We start from the raw sequence: 25232 nt of genomic DNA, 5'->3' as shown, positions 1-25232 counted from the left end.
ATGCACTTGACTTGTGGTATAGGTTCTGATTCACTGTCTTAGCTCTCCAATAGTAGCATGACTTATGTGGTTTCTGTTATCTATTTATAGCTGGCATATTTGACTGCTTGCCTCAGAGATAACTCGTAATGCAAAGCTGGTCATGTGTAAGTTCTAAGTGTGACATGAATTGAAACCAGATTGTCGGCCGTTTTTGTTCAAAACTACTCAAACTCGCTGATCATTTAATATAAGCCATTTGATTTTTCATGAAAGTTCAACCCACTAGTCCGATTGCAATAAGACCACATCTCGGTTAAGCTTTTGATTGAATTTCTTTTTCATTCTCAAGTTGCTCATTTTAGTTCTGGTTGGTTGATGGTATATATGTTTGATAGGTAAACCAAAAATTACCAAAGAGCGAGGTCGTTCGCCAACTATCCGACAAAGAAAATCTTGCACCTCGAGCGGATCAAGTCCGTCAAGATCAGGTACTTGGTAGTGTTGTGAGCCCTGGTCCGTGACATGCCGCACGATTCAAACTAATTTGTGGTTTCAGGAAGTAAAAGGCAAGGTAGCTCCAGCGAAGGTAGATCTTCTACCAGTGCGAGCGCAGGCAGAAGTGTCAGCGAGGGTCATAGGTCGTCTTCTGTCTCTTCGTCGTCTTCGACCGGATCCAGCAATTCTTCCAAGACACATCGCAGCAATTCGGCAAGGTAGGGATTTTCAAGTGCAATTTTTCATCCTTATATAGTCTATTTTCATGGCTTTCCCGGTTCTGAAATTTATTATAGTTTGGTCCCATCGCTTTCATTCTTGGAATGTAAAATTATTCATCGTGATTGTTGTGAAAACAATTTTTTATTAGCAATTTCTCTGTGGCTTAGCACAGCGTCTGATTAAATACGGATTTGAGCGAGATACCGTTCTCACTTTGATTAGAACCATCGATTTGAGAATTTTCTAGATGACTACAATCATTTCTTAAACGCGTTCGTTCAATCAAGCTTGCGTCGGATGTAAAATAAGCAGTGTCAGATAAAGTGTGTATCGCTGATAACATTCATTGCCGGTCTCTTTGACTGCGGAAGAACATTCTCGTACCGTAATTTAAATGCGTGATTGCTGTTTTATATTTTTTGTAAAAGATTTCAATGTGTATTTACTTGGCATATTGCGAGTATTGCCAGCTCGTAGGGGATTAATTTGCTTTTCGATACGGGCGCATTGATTGTGTAATGACGGTTTTTGCGCTTTTTTTCCCAGTTCGGAATCGAGCTATGAAATCGAAGAAAAGCAGGAAAATCGCAAATTGGTGGCAATGTGCATTAGGAATCTCCCCTCGCGCCCGACAAGTATGTGCTCGCTTTAGATTAGCTCGGAAATGTCAGATATTCGGTAACAATGAGTCTACCCGATTCGCAACTTTCAGTCACGAGCATCCGGGACGGCATATTTCACGAGTTCAAAAAATACGGCAAGGTTAAGTCTGTGCTAGTGCGTGGAGACGGAAATGACAGACACGCGCTTGTGTTGTTCCGCACCGCCGGCGAAGCAAATAAAGCGATCGCTCACGCTAGGACAAAGTTACTGTTCGGGGTAGCTATCGAAGCAAGTATTTATGAAGGCGAAGGTAAGGTTGTGTGCGGCAGGATATTATGGTTATTTCAATCGGCCGTTTGTGTCCTGTGTTTCATCAGTAAGCGGTCAGGAATTGGAGGAGTGCGGGGGCATCATTGACGAATTTCACCCGAGAGCTTCGCGGACTCTGTTTGTCGGTAATCTCGACAAGACAGTGGGATATAGCGACATTCAAAATATTTTCGTTCGATTCGGGGAGATTGTGGTACGTTGCCGTAGTGTCGCTAAGAATTGGAAAGGGTTGTTAGAATTTTGCGATCATTACAGGCTATCGAAATCAAGAAACAGCACAACATACCTCAGTACGCTTTTCTGCAATACACGGATATCATGAGCGTGGTCCGGGCGATTACGAAAATGGACGGAGAGAAGTTAGGTCGCAACACGCTCAAGGTATTTGCGTCGCTGCCGTATCGGTCTGGAACGCGTTGCTTATTTTTTTTCTCCCGTCGTTTTCAGCTTGGGTTTGGAAAAACGGTGATATCGTCGTGTCTCTGGGTGGACGGCGTTACGGACAGCTTCACGGAAAATTATTTGACGCGTTGCTTCATGAGGTGAGACCCAATCTTGGTTTGTAGTCGATAATCTGGTAGGTTTTACTTGCACTACGTCAGTGATTATGTTAATTGGCAACTTCCACTTCTACTGATTCGTTTTTTAGGCAATATTCCTTCCATTTTATGATTTGCATTTTGAAACTGAGAAAGTGCTTTTGGGATCAGTCAGCGTCACTTTTGTACAAGCAACATTGTCGTCGGAAACAGCTGTATCACAATAACTGGATATATTTTCGATGATCCCATCTATATGTACAATGTTGATGTTGATCTTGCATTAGTCGCAAAGATACATACGAAAGTATGAGATTCGTCAGCAAAATCTTTTCGAACCTTTCATTTTCTACTACGACTAGAAGTAGTTTTCGCATGTCTTAAAAACGGTTGCTGCTTGTTGTTATTGAGTAGGAATTTATGTCGTTACTTCCACTCGGATGCCAACTCCAACTACCCAGGGTTGTAATCAAGTCACAAGGCTCCGAGTCACAAGTCAATCTCACTTTTAGAGGTTTGACTCGAGTCAGGTCGAGTCATTTTTAATTCACCACCGAGTCTAGTCCAAGTCAGCGAGCAGACGGTCGAGTCCGAGTCATGGTACTATAACTCAAGTCCGAGTCATTGTGTTGGCTGTGGAGTTTCCAGTTGAAGTCTGTTGAACCCACTTTTTATAACTCTGTTTGGTGATATCGAATGGTTCGCATTTATTGTATACTAATTCCCTCACTCTTAGCAGTTTCTAGTCGCATTTTCAAGTACGGTACCAGTACCAATAGACGAAATCCCAGTGGTGTGGTTACTTTACTATTCTTCGAAATTCCAAAGAAATGTCGGTCTTGGCCGTTCGAGTCTTGAGTCATATGACTTAGTTCGAGTCATGCGCAATGACTCGAGTCAAAGTCGATTCATTTTACGCATTACAGCCCTGGTCTTGGGTTTAAAATAGGTCAAGGTTTATCATTGTTTTGAATTATGACAGTGAATAAATACTATTTTTTGTAAATTAATCTTCATTTTTTCAATGCCTATATAATATATATTATCAAGACATCCACTGAGCAGCATCCATTAACAATGTAATTCACGTCTTTCAATTGGTAATTCAAGAAACTGACTCGAGTCAAGTCGAGTCATTAGAAAATCGCAACTCGGACTCGAGTCATAACAACCCCGCTTTGACCAGCCATGTTTGTGGGACTTTGCTTGTTTACACTCGCCTCTTCCAGGTACGGCCCCGTAAAGCACGTGGTCATCGACCGAAACCGCGGCCAGGCTTTGGTGTTCTACTCTCAATACGATTTCGCGCAGTCTGCAATGCAGAAAATGCGCGCCAGAAAACTCAACGGCAGCCGATTAAAGCTTGACTACGCCAGCAACGAGCTGGTCGAAATTTTCTTGAAGCACATGAAAAGCTCGGGGCAGAGCTTCCAGGGCTTGGAGAATATCCGGCAGCTGCTGCAACCGCCGTCGTCGCCTGTGGCTGCGCCGCTGCCGCCCGCCGGGGCAGCGTATGCCCGCACGGCACCGTCGCAAGAGCCCAGGGCCGGGTACTACGAAGAGCGTCATCAGCCGGGCGGTTATAACGATGAACAATACGCCGACGGGAATAATTACAGGCGGGGCTGGCGGGCTCGCAGTCGGGAGCGGCATGGCTTTGCGGCAGAGCAGACTGGGTACAACAGGCCCAAGCGGGGTTACGATGATGCTCACCCAAGGCAGGACTACCACCGTGACCAGGCTTGGGAGCACGAGAGCTACCCGGACGGACGAAACCGTGCGGGGCAATACGATCAGGACTATCGACAGAGAGACCATGATTTGCGGCGGGAGCATCGGGGCTACCCCAGAAAGCAGACGACGAGGACCGGGGCGGCTTATGAAGAAAATTTTCGGTATCGAGGCGGGGCTCGGGATAGGTACCGAGAAGAGCGTGACGCGGACTATGTTCGTGACAGGGACCAGAGTACAGGAGACCGGTACTATAACAGGGCCGCGCATTTGTCACCATCTCATCCGCGGTACCACCCCAGACGGAGCAGGAGTGCGTCGCCCCAACCTCGCGACCCTGAAAGGTACGGGGTGGAAAGGGGGGCGGGCGATGCCCCTTTTCGCAGAAGAGGTAGTGCGTCACCCGAGGCTCGATATGACTCGCTGCAAAGATTGAATTCGATGGAAAGCAAGTCGTCTACGCATTCGGACCCACGGTACCCGGCCCGGGGCGGCGACGTGGACATGCGCGAATACTTGGACGAGGACAAGCTGTCAGTGCCTAGCCCGCGAAGCGATGAAAGAATCGTGGAATTTACAGAACGGGCCAGGAAATCTCGCTCCCGAAAACGTGCCCCAGCAGATTTAACCCCGGCAAATGACAGCCTGTCGCCTCGCGGACGTTACGACAAGTATCGCGACGACGGCGTCCGCGTCGATCGCACCCCGGAGAGCTTCGACGAGCCGCGCTGGCATGCGGACTCGCCCGCTTACTCCGAGCACGGGCGCAGTGTCAGCGGTACTCCGACTCGCGATGAAAACGAAGACTTGATCGGCGAAGTAATTATTAAGAAATCGGGATCAAAGTCTTCGTCGTTGGAAAGGACTAAAGCTCGTCCGAAAGAGGAAGAGAAACCGCGCGATAAGGATTACAGGAAGGAGTTTGCCGCCGGTTCTTCCGCCCCGGCAAAGTCGGACTCGGGCGGAAAATCAAGATCGAAGTCCAGGTCGACCTCGTTGATTCAACGCGTTCATTCGCCGCCCCCTACGAAAAAAGACACCGGCACGACTTACGAGAAAGATTTTGATTATCGCAAACAGTCCAAGCCCGATTCTAGGGATGCGTCTCGTCACAAGCATTCTAAATCCGGTAAACCCGCTGAACGTGTCCGCGGAGATCGGGATATTGGCAGCGATCGTGCCGTGTCTCCAACGGAACGCCGCACGCCAGGCAGCGGACCGGGTTTGCTGAAAAGGGAATACTCTCCGAAGCCCAAGGAAAGGGAGGACAGTTTATCGAAAAGGGCGCGTACCGCTACGCCATCGTCGAGCTCGAAAGAGAAATACAAGGAGCACAAGAGAAGGCCGGATTCGAATTTGGACAGGGACGAGAGGCCATCTCACGCACAGAAAAGGAGGCATTCGCCAGATTCAGGTACGCCCATTTTATGACGCTTACGATGCTGATTACTCTCCCCGTATATGAGATTTAATATTTATAACTGACTGTCATCACAACATCCTTGTTGAAATGCATTTATTTAATCTCGGAGACTGTTTTGGGGTGCTTCTTATCAACAGATATCGGAATATTAAATGATTCAAACAGATTCAAAAGTATAACCACTATGGTATGACAGTTAGGCTAAACTAAATGTAGAATTGCAATCGATCTTGCGAGGAAAGCAATCTGCAAGTTCTGAACCAGCTACCAGTATTGATAAATAAGAAAATTTCCATAGTTTTATAAAATTGTATTCAAAGTAGTTATGCTTCCCTCGATTTTGCAAGAGTGCTAGAGCTTGTTGTATTCTGTGACGAAAAGTCAGTCCAATTTTCTGGAAAAGCCATATTCTGAAGCTGTTGTCCCCTTGAGATATTAGTATATGGACGCGCCCCTTCGATTGTACCGCTACTGCTTACTGACGGCTTTAATAAGACAAAATGTTTATAGATAAGGAAAATTTCGTAGTTCCAGAGAGTCATATTGAAAGTATTTATGCTTCTGTTGATTTTGTGTCAGTGCTAGAGCTATGAAATGACAAAATGTTCTATGTTCATATTGTTCATCCAATTTTCCGAGATATGCAAACGCTTATTGGGTACACTATTGTCACCTTGTAATTCTACAACGTTGACAAGACCATGAGCTTATCAATCATTATTGAAGCGTCCTGGTGCCACAACTGTACATAATCAAAGAGCTGTGGCATGTCGGTTTTTAAAAAATTATAAATTTTCATTCCACTTTCAGATCAATCAGCAGTCAAAGCGAAGCGCGAAAGGAAAAAATCGACCTCGGACCATCACAAACACAAGTCGTCAAACGATACTCCCTCTCAAAAGCACGAGGCGCCGTTATCTATCGCTAGTCAGATGTTTATGCAAGATGAGGAAGACTCTGGAAACGATAGCACGGCACCGTTGCCGGAGACTGTAAAACCGGAGGTGAGTTTCTTGGTCTTGTCCCGTTACGAATAAGGCATGGCACAGAAATCCGACCTGTGGGTCATTTCACTCGAACCGGATGGCGTTCAGGACCCGTGACAATGGCTGGGCATGATGACTTGGCTCCAAGTCGCGTATTGATTGTAATGATTTGAGTTGCGCAGTGCTAGTCCATTTTTTCAAGTACCCGTGTTGATTTTATACAATTCTTGCTACTGGTGATTATGTTTTTAAGGACAATTATTATCGCTTTAATATCACCTTTACATCACAACATCCGAACATGTGGCAAAGGGTTACGAATGTTAACGAAAATGACATTTCTTGAAATACCATAAAAGCCGATTGTTGCAATTCGTTTTGTAAGATTTACGGTAGGCACTTGTGTCCCGTCTAGGAAAACCTAATAACTAGGGCCATTTTTATATGACCTTAAAAAATCAATTATATGACTTTATTTTTTGGAAAATATGACTTTATATGACTTTATGCGAATATCGTGTATTTTTACATGTAACCAACGTCACTCATGGAACTGACGAGTAAAACATGAACAACATAACAGTAATACACATCACTTTTGTAGTACAGTTTCATGTAGTGTGGAATGTTGGAGTCTTTTAAGTTATGATTTCGACGTAAAATGACTTTAGTAATGAGCGCTCCACAGACGCTGATGTTGGTTGACACATCTGCAGTTTTGCATACAGCGCTGGTGAAATGTCTTGTCTTTGTAGCTCCATAATTTGTTTCACATCGTTTTTGTCCTATCGTTTAATGCAATTGTTGAGCTCAAGCGGATCTTTTCCGAATTCGATGGCATTTAGATCAGCATGGGCCTCTTTGATAGTGTACGTACAACTTTCCATTTTCAGTATCAAGTTTGAAATATTGTTATAGTGGAGGCATATTTCTGTTAACTCGTCAACTTTGGATCATTCACTGAATCTTTGACGCTAGCTCTTTACAATAACTCCTTCAGCTTCCAATGCGTTGACTATTTCTTTCACTTGTGGAAGTCTCTGAACTTCAAATGACGTCCCACTTCAGTGCACAGAAGTGAAACAGATTGTATAACAACACAGTGGAATGTGTGACCTCATAATGCAATGTGTGACCTCGTCGGACTGCGACTGTGATGTTATGTAGGCTAACCTAACAGTTTGCCTTTGTTCAATCAGAAATTGCCTTACTTTCTTAGTGCGTAATTGCTTCAATTGACACTTTTTATTTAAAGTATACAACAATATGACTTTATACCTCAAATATGACCTAACCAGGAAAATATGACTTTATATGACTTTATAACTTTCTTAATATACCCCGTATGGAAGGGGGTTTTGCGTTAAAATTGATTTCACGACTTACTGATGCATAGAAAAAAATATGACTTTAATGACTTTAAATGGCCCTACTAATAACACAGTTAACACACGGAGGTTTTCTAGACTTTTATTCACTGAAAGGGTGAAGTATCCGACAAAGAATATATTCGTTAAAACAATGGTATATTGAGAAAACCTGTGTTAGTCTGGCCATGCAGCTGATGACTGAAAAGTAGGTCATAGATCTCACCCAGTCCTAAACCTAATCACAGCCTCGTCGCTGTCCATGTCCAGTATAAAAATCCTAAGACCCAAGGATTCCATGGACTGCAGGTCTTAGATGCTTTTTGGCCACTGTATACTTATTTCCAAAATATCCTCCTTGACAATATGAATAATATTTTAGGAGCAGGCAGCTGAGGCGGCCCAAATTGCGCATTCTGACCCGGATCCGAACCAGGACAAAGCCGACAGTCCCCCCGACATCGGCTACACCGCTGCGTCACTATCAGCCGCACTCTCGTTGTTGCCCAAAGCGTTCACGAAACCCCAGAAACAAACCGCCGGCAACGACCAGCCACAAGAAGGGCGAAAGAAGGACGGAGCCCTGACCGAGCTCGAAAAAGAGAAGGTCCGCCTGCAGCAGCTCCTCTCCAAACTCGACTCGGACAAGCGACTCAACCCCAAAGACGCCGAAGAGGTCGCGGATGTCGTGCTCCAAGAACTGACGGAGAAGGCCAGGAGCAAGCTCAACGAGCTGAAGCCCCAAAAGGTGCCCGGGCCGAGCAAGGCTACAGCTGAAGTCGTCGTGGACGAGACGGTTTTAGGGGAGGACAGGGACCAGGTGGTGGAAGTAGATGACGTCACGTTTGAGGAAGAGGTCGTGGTGGACACGATTGAAGAGGTGACTGAAGACGAGATCATCGAAACAGAAGTGGAAGAGGTTACCGTGAAAGAAGAGGAGGAAGAGTTGGGGGAGATGCCGCAAGATGATAAAGTGCTGGAAGAACCCGCTGTCGTTTCCCCGGTGGTGCCTCCGATGCCCGTGGTAAAACCGGTACAATCGGCCGACGTTAAGAAAGAGACGGAAGACGAGAAAAAGGCGTTGGAGAAACTGGAACGGAAGAGAGAGAGCCAGATCAAGAAGATCTTCAAGAGGCAGGAGAAAGAGAAGAAGAAACAGATCGAGAGGGTGCAGGCCATGCGTGGCCCGAGCAGCCAGAGCGTCATCAGTTCTGTCGACGATGATGATGTCACGGAAGATATTAGCGAAGAAGCGGCAATAGAAAATGTTAATGACAGTGTTTTGGAAACATCCGAGGTATCGACCGCCGGGGATACTCCTGTCCTGTGCGACGGTGGTGCTGACGATGCCCCCGGTTTAATTGGTATTAACGATGGTAACGTTGTAATCGAAGATAAAGACGATATCGCTACCGGTAGTTCTGATACTGTTTTGAAGGACTCTGGCCATGAAGAGTTGTGGCCACCAGACAGAGGTAAGGAAGCGGACCGCTCGGACGCTACCACGGACGACGTTGAGACTAAAAGTCCGGACGGCGAGTCAAAGGCGGCCTTGAAAACTCTCGCTGAAAATAACGTCACAAACCCGGACAGTCCTGTCACCCCGGTTGGCGCGGGCAACGACACATTGGCAGCTGTGAAAATCTCTCCGAGGACCGAGGCTCAGTCTAACGCGTCTGTTCCTCAAAAACCGGCAGTCGCGCTCGCGCCGGCGTCTCAGACGGGCCGTACGCCGGTTTTCACGACGCCGTCTCCGGCTTCTTCTTCGTCGTCGGCGTCAAAATCACACAAGCACAGGCAGATGAAGATGCAGCGCAGGCATGGCGGACACCCGGGCCGGATTGGGCAGAGTAAAGACTCGAGGTATGTTTCTTGTTATCCTCGGCTCTGGAGTGGAGTCGATTTCTACCCCAAAAACCCATCCGTTGGCTATGCCACTGTTAGTAATGATGACTCTGAGCTGGTAATCGCAGCACAAACAAACAAACGACACGTTCTTTCAAGTTGTCTGTCAACTGATATTTTTTTCTTACGTGAAACTAGAGCTACTCACTTTCCAATGTCCGCGACTAGAACGAGAACTACTCAAACGAGCAGTTTGTACAAGAGTGCGGTAAGCGTGTAGAAGTAGAGGTTAGCCGTTTCCTAGTTAGTAAAAAGTAATTATCGTAGGCCTAGCTTTGCCTGGAAACTTCAATTGATTAGAAGTGGGACTAGTCTAAAATCATGACCAAAGGTGGACATGTATGCTATCATTGGTGCTGGAGTGGATGGAGAAGTGTCATCGTTAATTTATTCTCCAGTAGAACTGGCGGTTCCGATTGAATAAAAAAGTTTTCTAGGCGTTATTTGGCCCTAAAAACTGAACACTGTGGAGTAGATGAGCAGGCAAGTCGTGAAAACCTGCTCGAGTAGGCTTTGAAAAAGCAAGACATGCTCCCTTACTGACTACCTCTAAACCTTTGTTCTTGTCTTTTGTAAAATTGTGTGTAAAATACGAGCCTGTACTTCGTTTCAGACCACACGGTCATCACGGCAACCAGGAGCACAGGCGGTCCAGTACGCATTCCCACCGGTCCAGGTCTCACAGTAACGCGGCGGCAGGTCACCACAAATCGGACGCTCACAAGAGGCACGCGCCGCAATTGTCGCGAAGGTCCCTGGCCACGATCACGGTCGGTCTGGACGCAAGTCCATCGAAGGTAGCTTTGGTGTTTTTATGTTTTTGCCAGTGTGGTGATCTCATCCGTTGTCTGTGTTCAGCCTTTGTCGAAAAATGAATTGGAACGTTTGAGGCACGAATTGGAGTCTGTCCGCAACCAGCTCAATGCAGGCGGCGTGTCGCCGAGTTCTCTCTCGCCGTGTTCCGACGACGAGCCGTGCGGCAAATCGCAATCTCCGGCGCAGCTGCTCTCTCCTATTAGCCCGCTGCTGAAAAGTCCCGGGAACGTAATGGTGAGACAGAGTCACATTAAACTGTCATTAGGTAATGAGCTACCGAGAAATTCTAATCCAGTGATCCAATACCTCAACCCTGTAATCGGGGCAGCCATCAACGTAACATAAGGGCAGCCTTGAAAAACCGCAAAATTGACAAACTGTCATCACGGACTCATTGCCAAAAATTGGGACAAAATTTCCGCGAAAGGTACGGAATAAGGCATCCGTGCATATTAGGGGTATTCAAAAATGTTTTTTTTTTCTCAAATCGTACTGGCTACTTGATAAAATTGTTAGGTTACCTAATTTAAGCCTACACACCAAATTTGGCTCAATTCCAGCCAGTAGCCGCATGCATTGCTACAGGAGAATAAAGTTTCGATTTATTATATAAAAATAAATTACAAAAAATTTGAAAATTTTCTGTTCACCCCATGAAAGTGTTGGGTTGTCTATAAAATCGATGTTCACCAAATTTGGTTCAATTCCAACCAATGGAAGCGGAATTATTGCCGTCGAAAAATTTGGATTTGAATAAAATAGTATACACGGTGTATATATAAATAGTATTTACACTATAATAAATAATTAAAGAATTGGTCACCGTAAATACTATTTTATTCATAATTCTAATTTTTCGACGGCAATTACTCCGCTTCCACTGGTTGGAATTGAACCAAATTTGGTGAACAGCGTTTCTATAGACAACCCAACACTTTCATGGGGTTAACAAAAAATTTTTAAATATTTGTCCTATTTATTTTTATATAATAAATCGAAACTTTCTTCTCCTGTAGCAATGCGGCTAATGGCTGGAATTGAGCCAAATTTGGTGTGTAGGCTTAAATTAGGTAACCTAACAATTTTATCAAGTTGCCAGTACGATTTGAGAAAAAAAAAGTCATTTTTGAATACCCCTAGTGCATATATTATCCCATGTATATTAGGTTTGCCCGATGATTCAATTGGCCTGTTACTACCTTATGCCCACAGTACTGGTTAGAAACTAAGGACAACAAATTTTTAATGAATTTTGAAATACCACGTCTGTCTAGCCTAGCTTATGTGGTTATGGCATCGTTGGAAAACTTCAATTATCGGCGATATCTGCTAACCGGACGTATTCGACACAGGCTCACAACAGGAGAACAGACACCGGCGCCTCGTCGCAGAGTCCGGCTTCCGGGCCTTCGCTGACCGATCGGCTCAAGCTGCTGGGCAAAGTGAAAAAGAGAAGCTCGGGGCTGGCGTCGGAGGTCAAGGTGAAAACCGAGGCCGCGACCCTGGAACGCGTGGCCATTGATGGCGCGGTCGGCGTCGATGTTAAATTGTGTCGGTGAGTTTCGTAGGCTGGTCTGAGATTGGAACTTTCAGATCTAGAGTAAAGAGTCTGTACTCTGACATGCTGGTAGATTGTTTTATTGACCAGAGGTGGCCAGAAACTAAAGTACGGACGAAAGTAGGTTTTGCCTTCTTGTGTTACTCCCACTCGTCTATTTTACTGTTTTCTCGGACTAGAATGCTTACTTACTGGGAAATCGCGTACGTACTTGAGTTGAAATTCACGTCGTTAATTCCCCTTTACTTGAGAACCAAGATGTTTACTTGAGTCACCTCTGCACATCATGGGCCACTGCATCACAACCTAAGGCAGTGAACTATAATTTGGTACTTCAATAGACCACCTCTGCTATTGTACATAGATAATTTCAAAGCACTCTCGATCCTCTGAATGCAGATTCCTCAATGTGCGAAGCCGCTGGCGCGATGTAACAATTCCGCTTTTTATTACACAGCTCCAGCATAATCGACCAAGACTTGGCGCGACTCTCTTACATCTCCGACCATTTGTCCAGCAACGAATTCAACGCCGCGCCCATGTCCGCACCTCCGGTACCTTTAAACGTCCCGCTGTTTGCCGGTTCAAAATTTCTGCAGCCAGTACCTGTACCGCAGATGTTACCGGTCCCACTGAATTCGGTCGCGCCGAGCGCCGGGGTAGACCCGGTGCCGTGCAATCCGCCCACCCCTGTTTCTTCAAGCGACGGGCCAAAAAACGTGCTTTCTCTCAGCAGCTCTGACCTTCCCGTAACTGCTGAGAGACCGAGAGATGCGTTCGGGAAGAAAACTAACACATCGACGATGGATTATGGCAGCGAAGACACAAGAGAGATATCAAAACACGAGCAGGAGCCTACTCTACTACCAGACTCTTTAGAACGAGACACAGAGTTGCCCTGCGTCTCACAAAACCTATGCGATACTGAAATTATACCTTCACATTCAAGCAAAAATAGTCCGGCAAAGTCTGCGATATCAGAAGACCGCACTGTTTCTCCTGTCTCGGAATGTGTAGACGCGTCACAAATGCAGCAGGACGCGCTCAAGGTAGATGCGGAGAGCGTGTGCGCTGAAGATTTAGAAGCGGGCGGCTGTATGGAGATATCTGTGGACGTAGAGGACTCGGGAAATCTCGGTGACGTTATTATCGATGACAATGTCGTCGAAGAAATAACGGAAGATTCGAAATCAGAAATGGAAACGGATCGAGTTGTGAGTGATGCAGAAACTCGGCCGGAAAAGATTGCGAAAGCTGAAACGGTTGACGGTGACGCGATATCGAAAAAGCCTGATGAATTTGTAGACGTGGTCGGCGAAATAAAACAGGTCCCGTTGACGTCTGGCGAAAATGAAGATGCGCAAATCACGAAGGATAGGCCGAAGGTCGGCAAGAAGAAGATTCCGGGCAAAAATGACTTGCCGAAGACGCCGAAAATCGCCGTCAAACGCAAGATCTCGAAGGAGGCCAAAAAGGAAAAGATCGCTAAAAAGGACAGTCACAAAAAACCGAAAGGCGACGCGCACAAAACAAAGTCGGATGCAAAGTCGAAGGTAAGCGAGGAAAGGGCAAAACCCGAGGACAGCGATAAAGAAGCTACGAGTGAGAAGGTTTTGGAGCGTACTGCGGGTGATGACGATGCGGAGACTTCTCAAGCAAAAACTAAGGAACATAAAAGCAAAGAGGAGTCTGGCAACAAGAAAACGGATGACGGTGTTTCGAAAAAGAAAATTTCCGAGAAAAAATCCGTGCCGGCTGACGCGAAAACGGATAAAAAAGCGAAGGCTAAGGCGGAAAAGCGTGAAAAAGGTGATGTCTTCGGTTCTGCTGTTGCAAAGGAAGACAGAAAATTGACCGAATCGAAATCTCCATCGATACGGCCGGAAGGTAGTGAGAGTAGGGTGGACACGACTCCACATTTTGTGAAGAAGAAAAAGAAAAAACACGGGTTGGACAAACGCGAAAAACATTCCGAGAAGAAAACTGTCGGTTCCACGTCAGAGGACAAGTCGGACAGTAAAAACAAAGATGGAAAAAGTGTCAGGGAATGCGAAAAAAGCAAGAAGAATCCTGTCGAAAAATCGAAGACCAGCGAAAACCTGCTGAAAACGTCGGAGAAAAGCGGGCTCACCAAAAAAGAGTCTAAACAGGTTAAAAGCGTGAAGGCCCATTCCGATCTCAAGGCGTCCCATTCCGCACCACCGTCTTCCAAAACGGTGCCCGGTCCTGTCGACAATAGGAAAAAATTGAAAAAGACAAAAAAGCACGAGAAACCCGCAAAGAAAAGACTCGTGATATCGTCCGATTCTTCAGACGAGTCTGCGGACGAAGGAATTTCTTCGGGCGTGTCGAAATTTCCGCATGAATCTGAAAGCAGAATCGTCAGCGAGGACGAGAAATGGTCGGATGTAGACGATAGCAGCCGGCGTTCGAAAAGTCATTGGAGTATGTCGTCGGCTTCATCTTTAGAGCCGTTCGCGACCGGTGCCGGTCGGTCATCCATGCTGACGACGGAAACCATCAAAAGCGAAACGATCATGCCGGTCGGATACGACCGGGACTCTTTCTCTGATTCTTCGGCGAGCGAAGACGATTCGCGCTCTGCCGATGTTTTTCGGGAAAAAAAGCGCAAGAAAAAATCCGGGACAAAAATCAAAGATTTGAAGCCCGAAACTGAGAGCAAGCATCTGTTTGGCAGCTGTTCCGATTCGGATATGTCTGAGACGCAGCTGGTGATGTCGCTGACCAATTCGGAGAGTTCGGACGAGATTTCTGTTCCGAAAAAGTCTTTCCCCAAACGGTCGGCCATGGCTTTTTCCGACGATTTGGACTCTTCCGACTCGGAGACGCCGCCGAAGAAAACCCCGAAACCTCAGCTCAAAGCTCTCGCGCCCAAGCCGGACGCGAAAGCCACTGTATCGACTGCAGCGTTTGATCACAAAGTCCAGAGTAAAAAATCGGAGAAGACCTCGAAGAAAGGAGACGGAAAGTCTACCAAGAAACTGGCGAAGATGGCGAAAAAAGAGAAACGCAAGCATGATTTATCGTCCGATAACGAGCCTGATGTGGGTTTCAAGTTGAAATCGAAGCATTCCACGAAAGTAAAGAAGTCCGACGCTAGTCGCGAGCCATCGCCGAGCTTCGCCGCCGACAAGCCGGAATCAAAATCGGCAAAATCGTCCCCTCTCGTGCATCAGCCGAAAGACAAATCGCTGGCGAAAGCTAAAAAGCATAAAGACCAAAAGTCGCGGAGCGGTAAAAGCGATTCGGGAAGATTAGTTCCGGGACACGACCACGACAAGAAACAGTCCAGGCCTGAGTCTGTGGAGGCTGCGAAAAAGAAGGACTCTGCGAAAGACCCGGATAAGAAGTCTTCGAAATCGGAGAGGTATGATTTCGGCGAATCGAGCAAAAGGAGAGATTCTCCCAAGATCGCGTCTGATCATGATTCGGACAAAAAGTCGGCGAAATCCGGGAAAGTCGACCCTGGTGAAATCGGTAAGAAGAGAGATTTGACTAAAACGGTGTCGGAACGCGACTCGGATAAAAGGTTATCAAAATCGGAGATGCACGAATTCGGTGAAGCCGCTAAACCGAAAGATTCTTCTAAAATTTCGTCGGAACGTGACGCGGAGAAAAGGCACAAGTCCGGAAAGTTTGATGACGTTGGGAGAAAGAAAGATTCCGGTAAAATCTCAAAATCGGAATTAGGCGAAAGCACCAAAAAGAGAGACCCGGGTAAAGTGGCGTCGGAGCGCGATCCTGACAAAAAGTCGTCTTCGAAACCTGACAAGGTAGACTTGGAGATCGGAAAAAGGAAAGACCCCGTTAAGAATGCGCCGGAGCACGTTTCCGATAAGAAGTCATCGTCCAAGACGGAGGCAAAAGAAAAGAAACCGGAACACGACACCGAAAAATCGGAATTGATCAAAAAGAAAGATCCCAAAATATCTAGCAAGTCGTCAGCGCCAAAGCCGGAAGACGACCGCAAAGAATCGTGGCAAAAGCCTGACAGGGAGACTGGGAAACACAAGAAGAAAAGTTCGAAAAAACACAAAAAGGCTGACTTTTCCAGAAGCGAGTCGGAGAGCGCGAAAGGGAAAGATGAAAGGACGAAAAAGGACCGTCTCGATAAGATTGGCAAGGAAGACCGCGACAAATTGAAGAAGCACAAAAAAGTCGCTGCGCCTGTACAACCTGAATCTCCAAAGAAACCTGAACCTATTAAAACCGACGAAAACCAGAATAAAGATATCACATACTCACTTTTTGGTTCAGACAGCGACGATGATGATATCGGCTTCACAATCGACGAAGAGTATGACTCGTCTCGGGACGTGCACAAAAGTCAACTTTTGCCGGACCACGGCGAAGAAACTGTCCCGACCGAAGCGGATGCCGGGCCTTCACCGGTCGAAAAGGCGCTGGTGGTGCAACGCGAAAGGAGTTTTCTCAGTAGCGGGTCTGACGACAGCGATAAAGAACAAAAATCGGCCGTGAAATCAGCTTTGTCTGTCCTGCGTCAAGACCGCGATGTCCGTGACACACAGGCGGACATACTTCTACCGTCTGTACGAAAACCAAAATCTCCGACAAAGCTCCCTGTGCCGCCGCGTCCAAGGTCGCTGTCCCCGTTGAAAAAAGTTTCAGAACCCCGTGATCGGAAAAGATCGCACGACCTGTGCGAAGTGAAGCGCGAACGGCCTAACCTACCGGGCGCTGGGTATCCGACGGGGCAGCGCAGGCATCATTTTGGTGTCGTGGATAGGCGAGAGAATATGGACAAGATGAAGTCTATATCACATGAAAGAGAGGAGGAAGCGGTCAGGTCCATTATGGGTATTCTTGACGAAAGCTCGGACGCAGACTCGTACTTTTCTGACGTTAAAGTCGACGAGACCGTGCCTAATCAGCAAAATTTTGCGGACAAGACTGAGAGTGACGATGTAGATGCCGGGGCTGATGTTGTGAAGCAGGTCCCTGGTCGCGACGAGTCACAAAGCGAAGACAACGAAAAGGGGCACGAGTCGAGTCAGGAAAAGGAGGATGTGGAAAGTGACCTGGCCAAGGAACGGTCCACGGCGGAAGAAAACGAACTGGCGGCCGCGGTCAGCGCGATCGAGGGTCTCTTTGGTGACTTTGCCGACGAAGACCGGCCCGCAGACAGTTTCCTGTCTGATGCCTCGCCTCGGCCCAGTTCTCGGCGGGTATCTAAAGACAAGACCACTTCAAATGAGCCAGCAACGAGCTACGACACAGCACCGGACATTATCAGTAGGGAAGTGTCACCGCAGGCGGCCTTTGAGAAATGCCACGAAGAAAGTTTCGTTGCCGGGAACAACAGTCGGAAGGTCTCTGCGGACAAGTCCGATTTGGAGTTGCCGTCGGTCCGGACGGACTTTGCTGATGGGCGCGAATCGTTTGTGAAACAGCGGTCGTTGACCCTGGAGGATGACCAAATACGGTCCAGTGATTCTGTGGGTGAACTGCCACCGAAAGCCATCGATACGCCGTGGGTCAGTTCGCTTCCCGAGTCGCGCTCTGAGCGGACGTACCAGACGAGTGACGTAAATTCTGCTAGCGTGCAGGCGAGACAGGTTGGAGTTTATTTATTTGTGTTTGTACGGGGGGTCACGTTATATGTTTTTAGGTTGTGCGATCTGAGACCGCGCCAGAGCCTGCGCGTCTCCCCGTTGAACCCGACAATCGTCCTGCTTACGTGAGCCAACCCGCCAGCACCAATGTTGCGATGCCGGTCCAGAATCTACCGGTAAGAATACGTCGTGCACTTTGAACTGGTTGAGCTGTGAGCCATGGTTGTAATGACTCGACTTGAATCATGATTTTTTTGCGGCTCTAGTCAATTTATGTATTGACTTGACTTGTACTCGAGTCATTGGACATGACTCGATCCAAGTCATATGACTCGAAACTAGGACGGCCGACATTTCATTGTAACTTCGTAGAATAGTAAAGTCACCACATTATAGTATTTAGTCTATCAGTCTCACTTTGAAAATCTGGCCAGAAACTGTTAGGAATGAGGAAAATTACGATATTATGAATGCGAGCCATTCTACATCACTCGAGCAGAGTTGAAAAAGTAGGCTGAACCCGATTGAACTCAAAACTGAACAGTAAACACAATGACTTGGACTCGGGCTATGACTCGGATTCGACCGTCTACTCTCTGACTTGGACTCGGACTTGACTCTCTGGTGAATTGAACATAACTCGAGTCAGAACTATGAAAGTGAGATTGACTTGTGACTCGGAACCTAGTGACTTGGTTACAACCCTGCTGTGAGCTAATAGATTTTGCCTCTGCCGTCTCTTTGTATTTGAGATGGTTGTCAAAGTAGTTATCGACGACACTCAAGTAGAAGTAACGTGAATTTCTACTCCAAAACAAAAAAAGTTCCACTTTCCATGTTGCTTATTAATTAAGTGTTCTCGGCCTAGTCCTAACTAAAAAACTGAAAACTGCCAAGTGGAAGCAGTCTAACATCAACTGCTTGAGTATGCAGCGCAAGTGAACAAAACCGACTTGAGTGCTATGAAAAAGTAGCATTACTTGAGTCGCTTATGATACCGCACTACACATGGTCTATGCGCTGTAACCTTATATTGCTGAACAATTGATCCGCTGTTGGTAAGGAGTTTTCGCATATCTCGATCACAACTAACTCAAAGTCTCTTCCATCAACAGTTTGTCACGACCGTACCGACGCCAGAACCGTCACCGACGGCGACAAGCTCCGAGATTTCGACCAATCCCTGTAAGACCAATGTCACGGTTACTGCCTTCTGTATTCTTAACTTATCTGTTTTCAGTCGTTGCCGTTTCAGTAGCTTCCGGAAATCAACCTTCCGCATTGCCGTCACGCGGCACACCGCCCGAGCCGCAGAGGTCCCAGATATCTGTCGGCAGCCACGGTGCCCCGGCTCGAAGCCCGGTCGTTGCTCAGGAGCCGCGGACTGCGGCGGTATCTACGTTGCCTGTCGGAGGTTTCCTGCAAAGACCGAGCAGCCGGCCAGGTATCTGCTTACTATCGTCAACGTTTCAAATCGTATAAGCCTGATCGATGCTTTTTTCTCACCGTCTGTCTGTCGTAGTTTATAACCTGGGTTGATCAAAGTAGTTTGCTTGGTTATCACGATTTCACTCGTAAAAATGATGCAGACATATCACAAAACTACCCTGTACTTATACAAAATCCAAAGCGTAAAAATGAGTAGTTTAGCCTAGAAAAAACTTTTTGTCTAAAAAGTAGTCAAAAACTTAACACTTGAGTACTTTGACTACGTCTGGTCCCTTTCTTACATCGCATTTGCTCTCAACTGTCGTCTGACTACTAAATATTTTGTTCCTACTCGGTTTTCAGAGCTTTCGAAGAAGCCGTCCGACCCGGCGCTTTCCTTCGCCAACGCGCCTTCGGCGTTGCATCATCCACGTGCCAGCATACCGTCTCAATCCGCAGTATCGATAAAAAGCACCCCGACAAGTGCGCCGCACGCGATGGAGCACAGCTCTCGCATACCGTACTCGCACGCCCCAAAAACGCCGTACCTAGGCTACCCAGAATCTATGATGCCTATTCATAATCAGGTATTGATGAAATTGCGGTTTGATTCGATCATTTTGCGATGTTTGTACCGTATTTTTTGACAGGGACATGCTCAACAGCCGTTTGGTCTTCCGCAGAACCGATTTTCAAGCTCTCAAACTCCTGCGATGATGCCCTGTAAGTTGATCTGGTAAACTCTTGCATGCTGACAGCAAACCAAAAGTTTTCTATATTTCAAATATACCACATTACGCATCTACTACATTACTATAGCATACTAGTGCGCAGGATGAACTCTACATCAGCAACAGCTTCAAAAGATCAAAACCTTTCAAACACGATTTTCTCACGAAACAAAAGGATGATCATGAATATTTACCGCTCCATGGGCTGGATGTGTGTCTTGCCCTCCGTCGAACCTCAACGAACCCCTGGGGCTCATTTAAAGCCCGGCTGAGAGCCCTAATGTAATTTTGTTGAAAGCTTTCAAACACTTCTCAACCAGCCCTTGTATGCAAAATGTTAATGCTGCTGTAGAGTTAAGTTTTAGTGACTTTGTCGTAGACTTGATACCATTTGGTTATTACGACTGCTTAGTGAACATGACTATCCCTTTTCCTGGAATACACTCGGAACTGATTGGAAATGGAATAGACTAATTGGTGATTCGGAACAACGGTCCCTGTTATCGGGCCGCACCTTGATTTTTTTCTATTCACAGACGCGCATCCGTTAGCGCCACAGCAACCGCAGCAGCCAGACACCATGCAGAGGACGCTGTCGAGCCCCTACCTGCTTCAGCATTCTGCGCCCGCGCCACACATTCCGCCCGCTAAAATCGAAGTCTCGACACCGACGCGGAATCGCGACGCTCCGAAATTACCGGGCATGAATCAAGTGCGTTGCTATATTATCCCGAGTATGATTTTTTTCTGCACCTTCCGATCGTCAAACTTTTTGGCAGGGCGCCGAGACTTCTGAATCCCAGAGAACTTCGTCTTCTAATCCGAACTTGGCGGCATCCTCTGTACCGAACATTCCACATCCGTATCTACATCCGCAGCAAGCCAACATGCAACAAAAGCAAGTTTTTCCGTCGCACCTATATTATCCCAATCCGGGTAAGAGCTTTGTTCTTTATTGTAATCACGCTCATGACCCCAATTGTGTGCGTCTGAAATAATTGGCTATATTGCAAGAGTTACTCAAACCAGTGGACCATGGAATTTTGGCATTTATGATCAGAAAATCATTACCGTTAACACCTAAATCTTGATAGTTTCTGTGATTACATCGACATGTTGTGTGGTCAGTAACGAAGAACTTCTACTTAGCAGTGTTCAGTTTTAGCAAAACTAGGCCTAGAATACTTTTTTACTTATTTGAAATTGCAGTTCTTCTTGTACTTAAGTCTGATCACCTATGGGTGTGATGCATTTTTACACGGAAGCCCAATGTCCTGCTCATGTGGTCTGATTCAAATCTTCTTCAAACAGTTTTGTGTCTTTATGTGTACGGCGTACATGTGAGAATGAACTGCATCCCAAACTTTCTTCTTTTTTTTATTCGCAGGTATGCCGCACTACCCTAATCTGTCTCCGTACATGCCCCCGTTCTTGGGGATGCGGCCAAACCTTCCGTCGGTGCCGATCGTACGGACACCGCCAGAAGAGCCCCAGAGGCAGACTCCAAAACCCCAAACCCCACAACAAAGGTCAATGACCCCGCTCCCGTACCGACCGAGGCTCGAGCAACCCGCACATATACCCTCGAGCAGACCCCTACCCCATGTTAACCCGCAAATGGCGATGCACCCATCTTATAATGTACACCACGCTCAGCAAGACCCAAGTCAAACCGCCGCAATACATCAAACGCAACATGTCAAACACGAGTCGAATCAGTACCAGCCTCCAAGGGCAGAACACGGGGAACGCTACGTCCGTGCCGATAATGAACAGTCCCAGATGGACATGGTGGACCAGCACTTTGCTATGTCCGGTGTGTCCAGTAACCTACCGCCAGGGCATCAAAATCAAACTGTAAAACCAGAGAGTAAAGTGTACCCGAACCATGACACTCAACCATCCACCACGCATCACCAGTCCATGCCGGGGCACGGGAATATGTACCAGCAGGTTATACCGAGACACGCGTTGAACATGCCGCCGAGACTGCTGATGCACGGGGAAAAGTACGCCGGGACTCTGCCCGGCGTCGTGCCCACCATGCAGTGGCCATATCCGGCCCCGGGTGGAAATTTCAGGCCGCCTTCCGTCGGTCAGCAGCCCAGCCAGGTCCAGGCTCGCGTGCATCCTGCCGAGACGTACCAGGGACACGCGCCGGGGGGTCCCGGTCACAGCGCGGACGCCCCGGATCAAGTGATGGATCTCTTTCAGGTGTGTTGTCTCGGTCGTTTTCGATTGGTCACCTTGGGATATGCGTTGCCAGTTTGATTGATGTCGTTTTTCTGCGGTTTGTCATCTTGAGAATGTAGTTCAGTGGTTATTAACCAGCTTCGCATTAATGCCCCTCCCTCCAATAACAATATGGATTTCAAACACCCCCATTTAACAAAATAGTCACTGCCAGCCGGTTATCGTGACATTTTTCATCGGAGTGTTCGATTAAAGTACGAGTAAGTTATCTAGATAGATAATCGTGATAGGTATTTTTTTCATAGTATTGAATTAATTTGTGCAAATTACCCTTCAATAAAATCCAAATTACGCACCGGTTAATTTATGCCCGCAAGTTCATTTGGCTTTTAGTACAATATTCATCGAAGTCATAAAACGTTAGGCTAATATATTGGACTCTTCTAGTTACTTTTGGGCATGTCTCTAGCGGCATATCATCTTGGATATGATGGGAACTCATTAAACACACTACTCTGCTGCCATTGGGATATTACCACGTATGTCGAAGAGGCCCAATAGCTGCTGGTGTGGTACTATATAGCATGCATTGTGTCCCCTTATGTATAAAACTGAATGATTTTAAACAAATCTTTGTTTGGTAACTGGTAAATTTCACGAATCTGTGAAAAAATTCAATCACTGGTGGTTTTTAACGTGCTGCCACGTGTGCCATTACTGGCAATATCACATATTTGTTGGTAACAAAACCTTGTGGTGTGTTTTACAGCGGTACCCCGTCATATGGCAAGGGCTGCTAGCCCTGAAGAACGATTCGGCCGCGGTGCAGACCCACTTCATATGCGGCGACCGTAACCTGGCGCAAGCCTGCCTGCCGCAGCCCGATTCCCACGCAGAAACGGACAAGGAACGAAACCTGGCCGTGTTGCGTATCGTGCAGCGGATGAGACTGGAACCGCATCAGCTGGAAGGAATCGACAGCAAAATCATGGTGGGAACTCGTTCGTTTCGTAGTACATTTGCGGATACAGGAAATGTTTTGTTGTGTCGCGTTTGTGTTTTGTGTTGAAATTTGAGATGCGCTTGGCATTGAATCGATAACGCTTCCCTTCGGTCTTGTTTAGAATCTCCAGTTCTTATATTCTTATAAGTTGACAGTATGGGCGCTGAAGTCTAATTTTTCGTAGGTATGCTAGATCCAAAGGGGTGACCTCATCATACGTAAGAATTGACAATTGAGCCGACTCGCAGATATTCAATATCACCAGTTATTATTATCTGTCGCTTGTACATGGTGACAAAATTACGATACTATCATGCAGGCGTGTAGCCAGTCGGCCGCCAGTTGAATTGATTGAATTTGATTTCAAATTCACCAAGGTAGCATCAATTTATTAGGGTTATTACACGCACCAAAGCCGATAATACATCGATCGGATCATCTTCCTCGTGTTGATGAACTCGCGAGTATGATAAATATATACTCGACAACTCGCGTTACAATAACATTACTAGTGAGTCCGACTGCAGTCAGTTAGCGAGCTCGCGATCAATACACAACATATTCGCGAACACATGCGCTGAGAAACACGAAACTTCAATCTGGAACAAACGAATACGCATCTTCGGCCATGGTTAATAAGCAGCAGTTATAGGAATCATTTTCACGAAGCCTCCGTTCACTCTGAAACTTATTTCAGAGGAGTCAAAACTATCAATATCAAGAGCCTGCAAAGACATCTTCTGCTCTTTTCTTTTGTGTTGGTGCAAATCGCAATCTATTACGCCGCGTGGGTCTGTTCACATGCATTGGTACAACAATTCTTTAAAAAAATCTCCCTAGAAATAAAACTTGAAATCCATCACATCACAAGGTCTTTGTTGTTTGTTGGCAATAGCGCATCACATTCAACCGTCCTGCCCAGCAATTCGTATTATCAGTGTTGTTGGGCGCTGCCAATTAGCGAGAAGTGTGTTGCCAATTAGCGAGGTTCGTCTGTGCTGCACAACAGCACGCGATCTCCTGCATAGTCGGTTTGCCATTTGTGCGGGAGCGAAATTAGGTCATTGGTAGCTGCGTGAGCGGTGAGCACACAATCCTTGCTGGCCTGATTTATCGCGTCAACAACAAGCCTGGATGCTCTGGCGTGAACAATCACATTTACAATAGGCCTGGTGCGCACGTTATAATCGTCGGCCTGAGCAATCGCATCTGCAATAGGCCTAGTGCACAAGATATCGTCGCTGGCCTGAACTATCCCGCCTCGGGCCTTGGAGGCTTTGGCTCTTATCTACGATCGTTTGGAGACAATGCCGTTAACTGTATAATGATTAGTGATCATTAAGACATCGCTAAACAGAATGACATCGAATCGCCGCGAGCAGACTACACCGTGCCTAATCGATTTTCGCCACTACTAAAACATAACGATCGCTGGTAACTTATCATACGCGCAAGTTCGTCAACACGAGAAGCTTGTATGATCGGCAGTTACGCATGTACTGCTCGTGCAGGGTGCGTACTGCGTACGGTACATGGGTACAGGGTTTTTTCCAGAATCTACATGCCATTTTCAGGCTACGTATTATACCGTAATTTTCCGAATATAGTGCGCCCCCATGTATAATACGTACCCTTAAAATGACGTGCATATTCTGGGAAGAAGCCTGTACCCGTGTATAGTACGCACCCTGCATTCGCAGTACATGAGTACATGAATAGTTGCAGTTTAGTATTCGATGTTGTTCTGTTTTGCGATGTCACTGTCGAACAATCATGACATGATGAACGCTAATCATAATACAATTACCGGCATTGTCTCTAAACGATAGTAGATAGTAGCCAAAGCCTGTGAGGTCGGCGACGCGATAGCTCAGGCTAGCGACACACGACATCTTTCGCACGTGGCCTATTACAATTACAGATGCGATTGCTCAGGCCAACGGTTATGTCGGGCGCACCAGTCATGTTGGAGATGCGACTGATTACGCAAGCGATTATATCTTGCGCGCATGGCCTCTTGTGTATGCGATTGTTAAGGCCTGTCGTTGACGCGATAAATCAACAAGGATTGCCGCGCACGCCGGTAGCAATCAGCGACCTAATTTCGCTCGCGAACAAACGGCAAACCGACTCAGCAAGAGATCGCGTGCTTTGCAGACGACTCTCGTTAATTAGAAACACACTTTTCGTTAATTGGCAACACACTTCTCTATTTGGCAGCGCGTTGCACTCTATAATACGAATTACGGGGCCAATGGCTAGAGGTGATGCGCGATTTAAACAAACATGAAGAAAGGTGTGATATCAAGTTTTTGATCGAGGGATT

General features: G+C 46.7%; 2 protein-coding genes across 3 annotated transcripts in view; one reads left to right on the top strand and one right to left on the bottom strand.

Annotated features, from left to right (window-relative positions):
• The window catches only part of LOC145455042 (uncharacterized), a 137371-nt gene that overhangs the window by 88240 nt on the left and 23899 nt on the right, over positions 1–25232 (bottom strand). The window lies entirely within an intron of this gene.
• LOC145455025 (uncharacterized) overlaps positions 1–25232 on the top strand; it is a 34178-nt gene that overhangs the window by 7434 nt on the left and 1512 nt on the right. The window contains exons 6-28 of one of the 2 annotated variants that reach the window (XM_080332981.1): positions 378–470; positions 539–695; positions 1246–1334; positions 1412–1612; positions 1680–1825; positions 1888–2013; positions 2080–2174; positions 3401–5316; positions 6136–6329; positions 8061–9541; positions 10197–10380; positions 10442–10633; positions 11752–11954; positions 12415–17554; positions 17608–17727; positions 18667–18736; positions 18807–18995; positions 19343–19566; positions 19630–19702; positions 20247–20422; positions 20490–20646; positions 21098–21924; positions 22673–22894. In XM_080332981.1, coding sequence (XP_080189107.1) covers positions 378–470; positions 539–695; positions 1246–1334; positions 1412–1612; positions 1680–1825; positions 1888–2013; positions 2080–2174; positions 3401–5316; positions 6136–6329; positions 8061–9541; positions 10197–10380; positions 10442–10633; positions 11752–11954; positions 12415–17554; positions 17608–17727; positions 18667–18736; positions 18807–18995; positions 19343–19566; positions 19630–19702; positions 20247–20422; positions 20490–20646; positions 21098–21924; positions 22673–22894 — 12275 coding nt within the window. Of the gene's footprint in view, positions 1–377; positions 471–538; positions 696–1245; positions 1335–1411; positions 1613–1679; positions 1826–1887; positions 2014–2079; positions 2175–3400; positions 5317–6135; positions 6330–8060; positions 9542–10196; positions 10381–10441; positions 10634–11751; positions 11955–12414; positions 17555–17607; positions 17728–18666; positions 18737–18791; positions 18996–19342; positions 19567–19629; positions 19703–20246; positions 20423–20489; positions 20647–21097; positions 21925–22672; positions 22895–25232 lie in introns of both variants that reach the window. The other variant, XM_080332980.1, reaches the window with a different exon arrangement.

Source organism: Botryllus schlosseri, chromosome 14 (genome assembly GCF_051294905.1).
Source record: "Botryllus schlosseri isolate E-star chromosome 14, Bs_hap1, whole genome shotgun sequence".
NCBI lineage: Eukaryota > Metazoa > Chordata > Ascidiacea > Stolidobranchia > Styelidae > Botryllus > Botryllus schlosseri.
Note: the sequence above shows the minus strand (reverse complement) of the source record. Positions and strands in the feature narration are given on the sequence as shown.